The 16,650-nt window shown below is 36.7% G+C and overlaps 1 protein-coding gene across 5 annotated transcripts in view; it reads right to left on the reverse strand.

The window, feature by feature from the left end:
* Positions 1–3,665: 3,665 nt before the first annotated feature.
* Positions 3,666–16,650, reverse strand: part of Smp_180530.1 (phosphoglucomutase, putative) — a gene marked incomplete at both ends in the record, with an annotated part of 36,968 nt that continues 23,983 nt past the window's right edge. For 4 of the 5 annotated variants that reach the window (XM_018792653.1, XM_018792652.1, XM_018792655.1 and 1 more), the window contains 3 exons: positions 3,666–3,755; positions 5,725–5,809; positions 11,859–12,207. In XM_018792653.1, coding sequence (XP_018644495.1) covers positions 3,666–3,755; positions 5,725–5,809; positions 11,859–12,207 — 524 coding nt within the window. Of the gene's footprint in view, positions 3,756–5,724; positions 5,810–10,012; positions 10,284–11,858; positions 12,208–16,650 lie in introns of those variants that run through there. The other variant, XM_018792657.1, reaches the window with a different exon arrangement.

Here is a 16,650-nt window from a genome sequence, read left to right on the forward strand (position 1 = left end):
GTCTTCTCCAAAATAGTTGATACCCTGACCGTTTGACCAAACTGAGACGTTATAAATATACATGAATTGATGGTTAAAAGTTGTCTACTTTGATCATAAACCCACCGTGTTCCAATGAACGATTATAACAAAAGGAAAACCAGCGATTGTAGATCAAGGTGATGGTACAATAAACCTTTAACAGTCCTGTGTAAATACACCAGAAATATACAAAGAAATTTCCTAATATTATAACTCGTTCACTAAATGCTTGTACACTTGGAGTTGAGACATGTATTCCTAGTAGGAGGGTGTCAGTGTGATACTACTAAAGCTTGAATGCATAAATATCCATATTTTATTTGTCACTAATTAATACCATTTACACCTCTTCATGCGATAATAAATACTATAACATTAAAACAGTGATTCACACAGCCTAGAGAAAAAGAAATCAGAACAAAAGATTACGAAACTATTTATTTATTTATTTAAAAGAAATTGTACAAAGTAAGCGGTAAAACATAGAATTGAATAAAATTTCTAAAATACGAAAAAATATATGTGTATATATGGCAGGACATTTTCTGTGAAGGCTACTGATATCACCCACTTATTTAAATCGAATTAGATGGAGAAGGGTTCCAAACAGAAACCTACCATGGTCGACAGTATTGTTCTAATCACCGAAACATTGAACCACCTATTATTGTACCAAGAACAATGATACTCACTAATCGTCTCAAAAGAAATAAATTAAACAAGATATTATTCCGAGACAAAGGTACAGCGCTTTAAATAATTAAGCTACCGGGGTCTACATGCAAGACTTCTAGGTGATCCATCAGTAATTAATCGAGATGCAAAATCGATTATATTTAAAAGAGCTATATCCATATGATTTTAGTAACAAATTATATAACTGCACATTATGTAGTTACTTCAGTTAGACAACCATTTTAAACCAGAAAGTATCGGAGAGCTATTTTCGCTTAGTAAAGAAGTCCTCAGCAGTGGATATCCACGACCACAGCAAGAAATGAACCCAACACCTTTCAGGACTCGAGTGGAGTACCCATCATGGAGATCACTGAATTAGCGTCCAGTTCACATTCTTAAATCTAATTATACATAAGACTTGTAGTATTTATTCAAGCTACCATATCTGATATTATTCACATTTCACAAGATCTCCTCAAATAAATAGAAACTACAAGTGGAAATACGTGCAAGACCTAGCAATGACAGTGGAAAAAGCTGCAAGGGAAGGAGATATGAGACAACTATATGATAAAACGAAGAAACTGGTAGGGAAATATGGTAAAGCAGAGACCGGTCTAAGACAAAAAAGGCAAGTCAATCACCGAGATTCAGGAACAACAAGACAGGTGGGTAGAGCACTTTGAAGAACTCTTGAAAAGATTAGCCCCACTGAACTCACCAGACATCGAAGCTAAACACACAGACATTCCTATAGATCTCATTCCACAACGGTCGAAGAAATCAACGTGGCCATCAGACAAATCAAGAGTGCAGAAGCAGCACGACCTGATAATATACCACGTGAAGCACTGAAGTCAGACATAGAGGTAACTGCAAACATGCTCCACGTTCTATTCAAGAAGATTTGAGAAGAGGAACAAGTGCCAACGGACTGGAAAGAAGGATACTGTTATATATTGTGGCCGAGTAGATGCCTAGCTAATGTGTGACGTGATAAGACCTCCAATCAGGGAGCAGCGAAATATCGATGGGAACAGTGACACACGAAACCGTACGAGCTGTCTAGAGTGCTAACCGGTCCTGCGATCTGCCTAGCCCAGCCAGTTAAGTCCAAAACACCAATAACAGCCTCTGTGGTATCAATCATTATTTACAAACATACTGGGTTTATATACCAACCAAACAGACCACATCGTACCATAAAATGGAAAATAACATTTCTACAATATTTAGCCACATGTGGCTGTGAATAGGGGGAAAGTAATCAATAAACTGATGATAACTCAAGAATCGTATAATAATAGTTCAAAGGTCAAAATAAAGCTAATGATAAGAGGAACACGAATATGATTAGGTTAGTTACAATAGGAAATATACGTATTACGTCGGCCAATAACTCCGCCTGTAGCTCTTCTAGAGTTACTGCCGGTCCCAAGCCCGGGTAAAGGAGGAGGGTTGGGCATGGGGTTAGCGACCCCATCCCGTAGAAAAACTAACTCGCTAAAAAAACGCTAACCAGAAGAAATAATTCAAACCAAAGATGCTTACTCTCCGCCCCTTTTCTTTCTTCTGGTGATTGACTGGATTATGAAGCCCTCAACGTCTGAGGGGAAGCATGGGATACAAATGACAGCTCGGATGCAACTAGGCGACTTGGGCTTTGCAGATGACCTAGCTGTTCTATCCCACACACACCAACAAATGCAGATGAAGACAACTAGTGTAGCACTAACCTCTGAATAAGTAGGCCTCAACATATACAAGGGGAAAGCGAAATCCTCAAATACAACACAGAGAGCACCAACGCAATCACACTTCATGGAGAAGCTCTAGAAGAGATGGAAGCCTTCACGTACTTAATCAATCAGTCATGCACAGACCAATTTGCGATACTACGGATCACCGTCGAACAATTAAGTGAATAGGATTCGTCACTATACATAAACTTCCTTGACTCAGAGGCGTTGAAATTGAATGAAAACTTTAGACGACAGGGTTTTGAAAAAGTATCACGATTTATTTGTTCTAGAATTATCTTTTACGAATAAAGAGCCTTTGTTTTTCATAGACTGAATTTCAATTTTGATTCTGATGATATCAACTTTGGTTCATACAACGGGACTGTGGCAGTAGTATCATTTCTGGCCTTCATGCTTCATATACTAATCAAAGGTTATTATGTAAACCTGTACCTGCCAAATGATATCACCTACATAGGCAGATCCGACTGTCCATAAAGTCCTTCAGTATATAACAAACAGTGCTTTCCACCGATTGTCTCCTACTAAAACAATAATAACGTCTACGAAAAGCACCATTGAATTATTAACCAGAACATTGTTCATCTCACCGTGTAATATTAATCAGTAGTCAAGAGAGTAATCACTATTTATTGGAAAATTATCTACTAAAACAAATGAAATGCAATATTAAAGACACGAAAAATACACTTTTTAAAACAAAACTAGATAATGAGAGAGGAAACGTTAAACAAAAGACTACTAAAGCAATCATTTCGCCAAAAAAAACATTACCATAGATTCAGCATAAACTATTGGGAAAATCACTTTTTAAAAAATGTTGAATCATAGGGTATAGACATGACGAAATATTTAAACGATGAGCAAACGAATCATCATCTAAATATTACGAAAAGGTTGACAGCGGCGACAGGTTTATCAGAGTGGGATGATGATGTTTTATCTAAATGATTGAACAGGATGGATGCAGTAATCATTCACTGACGGGAACAATAATAATATACGCGAGAATTTATAATAGTAATAACAATAAGAATCAATGTTGACTGGGGGAGGGCAAGGTTCGTTTAATTACCATGATCACATCCGTTTCTAGGTTCAAAAGACTAAGAATGACAATCATCAGTGTTATGTTTAACTAATAATCATGAATGAGTGATACAGCCAAGGTAGAAAAACAACAGATTTGTAAGATAAGATGTTTTATGTGATGACATTTGGAGCTATTCGACCAGTGATTTTAGTTACACCGCATAATTCCAATGCTAATTCAATATGCGATTTCAGATATTCCTTTATAAGAAAAAATTAAAATGAATGCAAGATGGGTTAAATCTTATCACCATTATTATGATTGAATACAACAAACAACAATAATAAACAGTATTTGCAAAAAATGTATGAAAAACTAACAGGTAAACGCTTAAAGATCAATACTACTATTATGAGTTAGAGTATCTAGAACAATAATAACATCGTACAGTTGAAAGGTTCTTATGAAGATAAATAGGATTTCTCTTCAACATCACAGTTCAGACATGTTGGGATTAAAAAGAGTTGCCATCGATAGCGCGGTGTTGCAAATTGATTGAATTCGAAATCGTATCATTGGGCACCGGCCTGGCGGGGTTATAACAGTTAGGCCTTTATTGCAAGAACTGGAGGTGTTGGGGTCCGGTTGCTGGTGGAGTTGTGGATGCACAACGCTGGGGAGTTACATACTAGGAGGAAATTACTGTACAGCACTATACTAACGGAGATCAACCTGAGATGAATAAATCGTTGCATCAACTTGATTATAAACAGCTAAATCTACCATCAATCATCACCATGATGACGAAATATTCACCTACTGAAATGCACTTTTGGGTTACTGACAAGTCAACAATTGCTACTATATTCTTGAGTTTATATTGATTATGTAGTACTGCTTATGTAATACTAGTATCCTTCATTACGCCATCTGTTAAATGTAATAAAAGATAGTTATGCGTTGGGTTAGCAGTTGTCAGCTCGTTGCAGCGCCCTGACTCATAATAGGATCTAGAACACGTACTATGAATACCAGGATGTAATTCAAGTAAAGGATTGAAAGCGAAGCTTACTTTAGAATGACTTAAAAAATATGGTTACGGTCGTTCAGGGAGTATCAGTAATCAACCTGTCTTGGCAGAGGGATATACGTAGGATACGACTAAGACATCTCGTAATTGTCAACTATATACATAAGTTTGATCCAGTTCAACTGTTTGTACATAGGACAGTTATTTGGATGTGCATCTGAGTAGCTCATTAGTATGTGGTGTACACTAATCATATCTATATAAGTAGTATATAACGCTAGTCAAGAATAGAATGTCTGACAGCAGAAGGTCGAGAAGGAAAGGACGGGAACAGAAAGCAATTGGTATGAAATGAACGAACAGTGAAGTCTGAGACGATTGATTGACATTTTGAAAGTTAAGTATTTACTGTATGATTCTTAGATCTTACTAAGAGATTCTGTAATTTTTTGTTCACATACATTCGATTGTCCCCACTTGTGTTCTCGTTCACTACAGTATATTAGTGGATGAAATGTTACATCCATACAAAGCACAATAATGAATATCTGAGAGAAAAGCCTTCAAACTACATAAGAAACAAAAAATAGTGAGTATAGTTCAATATGCAGAGGTCATTAAGGTCAAGGTTTTCAGTCTGATCTTAGCATAGAAAAGAAGAGAACAGTGAATCTTATCCAGTAATATTAGTGAAAATAGATATCACAACACAATTTTACCTATTAAGTAGTTTATTTCAATCCCATTAAATTATTCTCAATCACACGTATTATAACTAGTATTAGTAATAACAATGATCATAAGAATTGCGACACTGTTCCATTAATTTATATCATTGAGATTTTCACGCATAAATACGCACCAATCTCAATGATTCTGTCTAATTTTGGTTACTGATTGGTGTATAGTGGACTCTACTTATAAACGATTGAGGCTTTTTTTAATATGACGAAGTGAATGGAAGCTCATCGGTGGGGTCATGAATGTGCAACGACATTGAGTCCTATATTAGGACAAAATGACTGTCTACTGATTCTTGGTTTCAAATAGTTATCGAACACAAATCAGTCCGTGATAGTGAACTATAAAAGTATACATAGCTAGACAGTGTGTATATTACCACAAATACTTTGATACACATGCAATGTTGTGTAACATCATGAAAACACTTATAACTCCCTCTGAAAAAACTGACTAACCTGTGAAGCAATTGTATATTTAGCCGGATCTGATTCATAAGTGTCAACATACACTCGAAGTGTTGCACCACTACTGCCTGTACCACTTAAACGATACACAAATCGTGTTCCATCATTAAAAATGAAGCGAAAACCCTTTTTCAAAAATAAAGAAAGGAAACGACAATAAGACCATGGGACTCATACAACATACGAGGGATCATGTTTGTTGAAGTGAGAATATGGAAACAAGGATTAATATGTGGAAAATGTCAAATAAGCACCACTTGAATGGAACGAGGAATAAGTGGTTAAGGCCCTTGACCTCTAACCAATAAGTCACAAGTTTGAACTCTGCGCACCTACTTAGGTTTAGGCAACTGAATGGGATAAAGTAGCCCTCAAACTTAGAGTAATGACTGATACTCAAGTACCATATGAATGGGTTAATCAAATAATTATAGTTATAAAAGTGACGGACAAATCACGCATAATTTTGAACAAGTATTGAATAACTCTGAACTCCGCTACTTCAATCACTGTGTGGTGTATGCTACTTATGTCTGTCGACATAAGTAATATGTAACACCAATCAGAAGTGGGATGCCTGGCAGCAAAAGGTTGGGAAGATATGATTGAACGGAAATTTAAACAGAGAGTACCTGTAATAACAATAGGAATGAAGGGACGATAAAGTTTGTAAGAGACAATTGGAAGGTGTTCAAATGGAGTATTTAATGTATGGTTTTCGTATTTTACGAAAACATTTTGTAGTTTTTTTACTAACAAATAAATTGGTCTTTCTCACCTAAGTGTTTGCTCACTACAACCGTATACCATTACCAGTATCATTACCTCGTGGTAATGGTACGGTTAAACGATTCTAAGTCGCAACATCACAGACTGACTTTAGGGTAGACAATCAGTAGAAGCCAAGTGGACTGGTTTGTGGATGGGCACTGCTGAGGGATTCCATGCTGAGACGAAACGGCTCCCTAGTGTTGCCTGGTTTTCAGTGATTTTCTAACTAAGATCAGTTCATGATGTAAAATAAGAAAACTAAGTAATAAACTATTTGTATATCACTGGTCTGAAACCAATAAGCTCTATAAACAAATATCTTCTGACTTAGAATTTAAATATATATCCCAAAGCTTTATACTGTTTATGCTTAAATCATCATCATGAAGACCACAGAGAAAAAGTGACATGAAAGTGTTCAATAGGCAGATATGAAGTATTCATAGAGTAGGAATCTTTCAATACCCTTATATACCGTACGCCCCACTACTCTTACATATAGTGAGAGTGCAAATAATGTTGTGAAATTAGTTAGCGTATTTATTAGATAGACAGTACAGATCAACCGATTTTGTTGTGACAGGCAGTGTCCGAAATCTGATACTGATAAACGGTGTGCTATGCGCTGACCCCCCAAATGACTGCTCGAGAGCAAATACAGGATTGGGTGAGAAAGTATATTGAGCTACTGAATAAAACGTACAAGTACTCATTCATATATATGCCACTCTAGCCCTTAAGAAATTGATCTATTTCTCAACCAATGAAGTGCACTTGACCTTTAGGTCACTTATGATTGCCATTGATTGACCTTCTCATTGAGCTACCTCTGATTGGCTAGCCATTTCATAGATCCGATATTGCTTCGTGGGAGAGTCACAAATCCCAACCCGCAGAATGTATAACAACTGAGAAACTAAACAGTCATAAAATGGTAGCAGCTATAATTTATTAGTGATAATAAACCTTTCATGGAAGGTTAAGTTTACAAAATAGTAATACCCAGAGTTTTTTACTCTCAGTTTGTTAATGTGAGATATGATATTTATATTAACCAGGATACATTAATATAAAGGGTTATAATTGGCTTGTGATTTTATTTGGTATTTGACACATGATAAGTGTATTGTTTTAGTTTGATCGGACGAGTTAATAATTAAAAATCCCCGTTATGACTGACATTATCCACGTTTTTAATGTTTATTGAACACATTACATCCTGCTAATTTATAAAGCGTGATTTTTACCACAGATTTCAATTGAGGCCCAAAATTCGACATTCGGCATATATATATATATATATATATATATATATATATATATATATATATATATATATATTCACTATAGATAGAAAATGACCTATATAATTGCGACTATTTAAACAATATAATTGCGACTATTTAAACAGTCAACTGTAAATAAATAAATAGCCATTTTGTTCATTGAACAAATAAGGTTATGTGAAAATGCATGAAAATAAGTTTTATTCATCAACAAATTGAAATGAATAATCTGATGATTATTGTTATCATCACGATACTAAAAAAACAAAGCCTTACAGATAGATATATTAAATCAAGGAAGCATAATACATAATCACTGAAAATAAATATACCCATAGTTGAATTGAACACACGTGTGAAAGAAATAAGATGGACAATCATGTTGACTTATTGTTGGAGGCATACATTTAGGAGTTATGGCAAAAATATGAATTTAATTCGTAAGTTTTTGCAGCGTACCGCATATATTAAGAACTGAAATTGATCAGTCACCTTTGTGATAGGTGGATCCTAAATGGTATCGAAGCAGACCGCTCAGAATATACATATACCAAAAGTGACTGATGAATTTCAGTAGTTAGTATCAAGGGGAAGGTGTAAACATTCAATTCATTTCCGTTGCAAAAATGAGTGACCATATGGGCTAAGTAGCTCAAAAAATAACGCATCGGGCATTTAAGCAAAAGGTACTGTTTTCGCGTTCCGATGTGAACATCAACAATGTGATACAGGTACATCTAACTGATGAGTCCCAGGTGTGGAAAAATGCAGTGTTAGCTAGTGTCCAACATAATTAAAAAAAATAAGAATCGTAGAAATATTTGCATTATGAACTATTTTGTTATATTCAACAAAATTATTTATCTTCAGTGGGTTGATTGACTAGAGATATTTTTCCAAGATATAACCATAGCAGAAAGACTGGCTGTACAGATAAGCAAGATGATATGAACAATTAGAAACCTAACAACTGTACACCCAGTTGGTAGGTTGCTACACTTCATGTCAGAAGGAAGAGGAAATCAACTATTAGAGAAACTTTACACAAAATTGTGGAATAAGAATAGAATAACAGCGTATTGAATGTTTCAAGTACGAAGGAAAATGGTTCTGCAACCGACTAAACAGCACATGACTATAAGATCTAAAAATTCAGAGTGCGGCTTTGTAGGATAGCGCTGTTTTAATTCAACACCTATTATATCATGGTTCGTTCCCCAAGGAAGTATTTATAACCACTCTTAATCGACAGCAACCAACTTATCACATGATGTCTTGTTTACCCAAAGCTGCTTACTTGATAGTTTCATCATATCTAAACTATTTGATAGGGATTGTTGGTTAGATGCCTATAGCACCATGTTTGATTTAACTAGTCATATTTGACGGCTACATTAGAGAATACAAGGAGGGTGTAGCAGAACATCAGTTTATAACGTAATATCAAACCTCTGATTGAGGTTAACAATGGAGTCAAGCTGTACTGATAGATTTCCACACATGCCAAAACTTGAAATAGTCTAACATACGATTGATATGCCAAGTTAGAGTACCGCCAAATAGTACACCGACATAATGATTTTGCATTTCTTCATTACAAAATGTACATCTGATGGTTTTAATTAAAACAAGAATAAATACTCTTTTAAAGTCATCTTGAACTTAACACCACAATGTTGTATGATAACCGTACATTAATGAGTACGTGAGTTATCCTCAAAAGTCTTATGTTATAAAAGTTGAGTGAGAAATATGGCTGTCTGTAATCAAGACTGCTTTTACTGAGGCTTATATAAAATTAGCCCCTGAATGCTTTAGCACACTCGAGGGTGAAGCGAGTCTGTTCTCCCTCTCAAAATGCTCTCATACGGTCACCAACTTCTCGCGGCGAGTATTGTTTGTGAAATGTCCGGCTCTTATACCGAGTTAGTGAGTACGGAGGATCCATTTAGGGAGTTGGAAAACGCTGATTTTAAACCAAAAGTGACGGCGAAGTTGTAACAGTCGTCAGACGGGGTGAAGAGTTTCAGTACATTGAAACCACGAGGTAGGTAGAAAATTTGTTGACCCAACGAGAAGATACTTTGGGTTGTAGAATACTTCGCGACATGAAAAGTGATGACCGAAGGGTATGTAAACGTAATAGGTAAACGCTTTGTAATTTCTTACGATAAACAGTTATCCTTCCCTTGGTCTTGATCTAAACTACTATTGAAAGTAACCTACCTAGTGAAGAAATATCTTCCGTACTTCTTCCAATGTTCCATTACAATTGATTCGACATTCACTGGTAAACCAATTTGGCTACGTTTAGCCAAAATAGATAACCATGCAAGTAATGCCCATAAGCCATCTTTTTCACGTATATGATCAGAACCAATGCCAAAACTTTCTTCACCGCATAAAGAGCATAATTTAGCATCCATTAAATTACCGAAAAATTTCCATCCTGTTGGAACTTCATAGCACTGCATTGATCGACTTTTACATACACTGTAATACAATACATCCAAATACAAAGATGATATAAAACTAAACTCTGGTTTTCATTAATACTGGGAAAATTTATACAGCAAAATAATACACTGACTATTATTTTGAATATTGCCACACAGTAGAACCCAGCATGTGCACTACATCCCATATGGGACTCATCACATGGATGAGTCATTATGAGAATCGAAACTAGTATCTATCATTTCAAATACCAATGTGTCATTATACGGTCACTAGTTTAAGTCACTGGACAGCGGGTATACTTGTAGTGTCTAGTACTATGTCAAAACGAAATGTGTTATTCTAGCTTCCAAACAGACCAGTTTATTCATTCTTCTTGAGTCACGTTTTGATCTTGTCAATTATTCGCTTACTAACCTTGAGTGTTTTTATATAAGCGTATGTGTGCGTATTGCTTATTCTGCACATCACATGTCTGTAGCTTATTTTCGTCTGGCTATGAATATGAAGTCATGCTTTATCAAAACCCTCTTTGTGTTCTGCCAAGTTCTAATCTTCTGAATTTTTCATGTCCCCTTCTTTTTTCTCTTTCCAAATTTATTTCACTGGATTATACACTTTGCATAACATCTTCAAACCCTAATCTTTCCGACTACTACTTATACGCTTACTACTTCTACCACTATGGGATTTGAATCGACAGCTGCATCTGTGTGCTGTGTTATGACAACCCGAACTGATGTACGTACATACGAAGTTCTACGTTGTGACTGACTTATCAAAACGAGTTGGCTCACTCGTCTTCTCCGTTTCGTTTCGTTTTCCATCATTCCAACGACGATCTCTGCTTCGCATCGCTTTCTCATATATATGTACGTGCTTAAAGTTTATTAACTGATTCGACTCTTGGTTAGGCTCTGTATTCTTTCGCTCACGCGCATTAGCTTTTTTGCACGAATTCGCTTGGTGTGCCTGGGGCTTAGTGATCTGTACTATTCAATAATAAACTGTAGTAGGCGCTTTATGCTCTCTTCTGAATTCCTACAACAATGAGGCTTATTAAGTGACGGTTATCAGGGCGATTAGTGTACGAAGCCTTGGAAATTGTCTCGAAGCTAATACGCTTACATACATTTTTTGCTGTCAGGTAGTTGGAATTCATCAGCAGGAAGTCCATAATCCAAGTTTTTTTTACTTGCTGGGGCTCATCAGTAAGGAGTACCAGCCTTATTGTCAACAACTACCCCTAAGCACCTAATGCTGAACTACCGAGCCGATATAGCCGCGAAATTATTTACCGGGTATGAATGTATTATTAAGGTTTTCTAGTTCCGCGTTGTTGATATATACATCTACAACTGATAACTTTATTTGACATATATGCATCTTAAGAGGATTGGCCTGATACGTCTCTCAGTCTTTCAGTACATCTAGTACATTCAACAAGCGTGTCTCACCCTATTTAGGACTCTTCAGCTGGATGTCCCTGGCACATCCATATGTTGATATTGACGTAAAAGACCCTAACAAACCCAGAAGGTCCATCTTTTGAAACCGCTGGCATAGAGTCGATATAACCTACTTTACAGGCATAAGACAAACAAAACTTACAGATTAAGTGCCCTACTGGTAGGCATACTTCGTGCAAATCCATGAACACCATTCTCTTGAAAATATTTAATACAATCCGTATTATCTGCAATCACAGCTAATGAATCACATGGTGATACAAAAAACCCGTGTCGACCAATCAGCATATTTCGATCACCATCACCATCAAAAGCGGCTGCCATTGCAAGTGATGAATCAGCCACTATCATTTGGACAAGATCTGCGGCATAAGTCAAATTTGGATCAGGATGACCACCGCCAAAATCTTCTAATGGTTGAGATTTAATAGCTAACTCTGAATTTAATCCAAGTTGATTGCATAATATCTCATGAATGTAAGGTCCCATGACTATGTACGTACATATTGTATGAGAAAGAAGGGAAGATGTAAAAAAAGGATTATTAAAATACATCCACTATCAATTATGTTCATTGAGAGGCAATGCAGTAACTTCATCCAGAACAAAGTGGTCATTCCAACATTTATAGCCGAACCTATTTTCCAAGAAGGATGTGATACAGTGGACCAGACAAAAGACGCCAAGGGAAAAGGCCACGTTGAAGATTCTGACAGTTGCTTTTAGTCCCATATGCTCTTCAATTTTAGTAATACTGCCTTTGGTTTGCCGATTCGTGCATTAACATCTGTATCATATCATCCTTGTCTATCAATGATGTTGATTAAGTACGTGAAGGCTTCCATCTCTTCTAGAGCTTCTCCATGAAGTGTGATTGCGTTGGTGCTCTCTGTGTTGTATTTGAGGATTTCGCTTTCCCCTTGTATATGTTGAGGCCTACTTATTCAGAGGTTAGTGCTACACTAGTTGTCTTCATCTGCATTTGTTGGTGTGTATGGGATAGAACAGCTAGGTCATCTGCAAAGCCCAAGTCGTCTAGTTGCATCCGAGCTGTCTATTGTATTCCGTGCTTTAGAAGAAATGTGTTTTTATAATACGCATAGATAGCCTTCGATCATCAATTTTCATCTTGAGGTGTATCCTGAAATTTTCTCGTCCGGTCAACAAATGCTCTACCTACTTCGTGGTTTCAATGTACTAAAACTCTTCACCCCGCCTAACGACTGTGACAACTTTGACGACACGTCCCGCCAATACTTATAAGCCATTTTAATAGTAGTATTCTCCACACAAATGTAGCATTTTAGAAACAAATTTAGTGAGATTTATGTATGGATAGAGGTGCTTATAGTCATAATTGAATAGTAATACATAATCCTGTTTGTTCTTCGCTTATACGAAGGCATAACTTATTGTGTAAAAATATGACAGATTATTATTGTACTTCAATGAACTGAAAACAGAATCATCCTATTTGTTTAGGAACTTTCGTCTAAATTAGAGCGCATAATTTCACAGTATTTGGGCGCCCAGTTGATGTAAGACATTGTATTTACTTCAAATTCATTCGCTGGGATTGTTTTTGTTCCTATTTAATGCCATCCTATTCGTTTTTAATCCCATGAATCTCTTATAATCTCTAAAATTACCACACAATTGATCTTATCTGTCTCTGAACTCCACCCACCCTTTATGTTTCCTTGATTCTAACACCTAATAACCTCTGACCTTTTCTTGCATATATATATATATAGTTATTACTGATAACCTTTTGTCATTCCAATCCTTTACATTCACTTATGTCCATTGTTCCACACTATTCATTTATCTCATGCTAAGATTCTAATACATATTTGGTTGTAAGCAGCTGACGAGAAACCGCGAAATATAATGAATTCATATTATTCTGCATCAATATTTGTTCTAGCTTTATTTAATTTCATAAAGGAAACTAATTGCATGAAAGACAGAATTAGACTTTCAAAAATCACGGTGGTACGATAGTGACGCAAAAAAGATAGTCATGTTTATTCTTGTGTATATTGGGAAGAAAAGATAATTTAATCGATTAACTGGGAATATTGTTAAATTCATTTATTTGGTACGGATTAAAATGGTCAGAGTGAATAAAACTATTGTCTGGGCACCCGGGCATTATCATAACCCACATACAAATCAAGTGACTTGTGTGGCGCATATCTATTTGGTACCTAATAATAGTAATAATAATAATAATAATAATAATAATAATGTCTACATCTATCAACATAGCTCAGTCCAATCATCAATGTCTTCATGAACTGATACCATGTTTTGGTTTGGTCACCCCTAGCTTTCTTCCAACCTACTCCCGCACCAGAAAACACAGCCCGTCGAGATGGGCAGTGGCCGGGCATAGGTGACACAATTCCCAACCACTTCAATTGATGAGGATTTGCTAACCCCGGGATTGCTGACTCCATGACCCAAAAAATACACGAGCAATGCTTCTTTGACACCTATGATTTAATACTAGTAACCTATGTATATTCTCTACTTTTAATGGCCATGTTTCACATCCATTAATTAGAACGTAACGAGCATCTACGTAGTAAACTCGGCCTTTGGTCGTGAGACGGATATCTCGCCTACACCACAAGTAATGCAAGTTGGAAAAAGCCAACCGAACCTTCTGAATCCACTCCAGGACTTCGCCAGACACCAGACCATCAATACTGAGGAAAATCCTATGATAAGTGAAGCGGTCGATGCATTCAACTACCTCACTCCCTATCACTAATTCAGGTGATGACACAAGTTAATAATGATGCAACATTTTGCACTGGGAGAGATAGAATAGAATTCCAAACATCCTTTCATTTTTACTTAAGATGGTCAGAATAGTCTGCATTTTGTTAGCGTCTTCACCAAACAAAACTATATCATCTGAGCATTTCTAAGTCAACAAGTGAATCTCCTGGTAGAAGATGAACCCCTGAAAAGTAAGACAATGGAAGTGTTATCTTTAAGAGCACGTCTATGACAAAGTTAATTAAAAATGGAGAAATCAGATAACCGTAACGAACACCACTTGAGGTAACCCATTTTGATGATAGTTCGCCGTAAGCTCTGACTCGACCAGAAGTGCTTGAGTAGAGAGCTTGTACAAGGTCAATGTGCTACTTTGGTACGCTTTTCAATGACAGACACTGCCACAAAACCTCACGATCAACAGATTCGAACACCTTTAACTTCGTCTGAGCTGCAATCGATGGGAGAGTAAGCAAAGACAACGAAGAGGCAGCGGCGTGTGTCCTAGTCTTTTTGAGTTCTTACTGTCTTGCTTAGTCAAACACCGCACAAACAACTGTCTATTGAAATCCCGTCTAGGAGAGCATGTTCTGCTTTTGAACTTAAGGCTATACCTACACCAGCGAGGCCAATTGAGGTAGAAGTGGGGATTTCAGATGCACAAAAGATAAATCGTATTGGTTCTTTACATTGACAAGCTGAGGTCAGAGAATGAATGTACTTGGACCCTGTGTGTGCTTCGAAGACTCAGCATACATTGGTGGCGCGAGATTCGAGAATCTTAACTAAATAAGTCTGCTGTCCTATCTGACACAGTTGGAACACTAAGGCCTCCAAAATGTAGTTTAGACTATGGTTTCAGGATATCAGGAATAGCATTTGATGAATTGAAATCATTAGCATTGGTAGCGCATGGTGATAAAGATGAATGAGAAAAATTATTGGTGAGGGAGGTACTCGGTTGTCAAGATGATCTCGGGTGCCGATAGTGGGATGAGGGCGGTTGTCACTTGCCGGCTGCCCACACCGTGAAGGTGGGAAGCACAAACCTTGATGAATTACATCTGACGTAAAAGTGAAGTACTCACTGCTAAATAATTTGCTCCAAAGTCAACTATGATAACAGTTTCAAGGAATGTCACTTTCAGTTAAGTATACTTAATACCTGACGTTATGACACGTATAAGTACATGGGAAACATACAACCATGCATAATCTAGAAACTTTAATATTTCTAGGTATTTTGCTTCGTAAACTTTAATTCTTTTGAGAATTAAACCGGAAATATGAATTAAAGAAATCTCGGGAAAATGTTTCCTCAAATTAATGAAAAGAGTTAAGTCATTGATTTCATTGTTGATAAGCTCACATGAAAAAAACGAAAACCAAGCCAACAACATGGTAAGCAAAGATGGGAAGATCCAAACAAACAATACTAAGTAAATTTCAAGCCAACAACAGTTGTAAGTGTTCACTATTGTTTGATATCGAGACTCCTTTCCGAAGTTTTAGGTAAGAGACCACATGACTAAATGAGAGTTTAACTATGTAGGGGGAAGTTAGACATATATTTATCGATAACATCACATTATTGTCACATACACAAACACAAATACACCCCGATGCCATGAATATGTAAGGCACTAGTGCTCTATGTAAGATCCAAAGACCCTGGATCTCATCTGATTGGGAGTCATATGTGACCCCCACCCAATGAGTCTCACAAACTCTCAGGTAGATAGTTAAGTTGAGAGGCTTCTATTCTCACTTTAGACGTCATAAGTATCAACTTCATATAGGGTTACAAACTAGGATAAGACATTTGTTCAGTAATCTTTTCTTTCAATGGCTCTCCAGCTTAGTACAGTGTCTATGGTGACGAATATCTAATAACAGTAACAGTAATAATAGTAATTAAATTCATTTAGTATTGTTTGTGTGATTGGAACTAGATATTAATAAAGTCGGAAACAGGGCGGAGAGTCGTTCTATCAAACAAATGCTCAGACTCACCACTGGACGAGAATGGGCGCCTCTCTTCTGAATACATGATCGAGGATGCAACGACTGGGTGATGAGGCCACTACCACTACCAATTTGCCGGACACTGCTTCTGGCGGCTAGATGGCGGGCTACCATGAGGT

The sequence above is a fragment of the Schistosoma mansoni genome (assembly GCF_000237925.1).
Source record: "Schistosoma mansoni, WGS project CABG00000000 data, supercontig 0227, strain Puerto Rico, whole genome shotgun sequence".
NCBI lineage: Eukaryota > Metazoa > Platyhelminthes > Trematoda > Strigeidida > Schistosomatidae > Schistosoma > Schistosoma mansoni.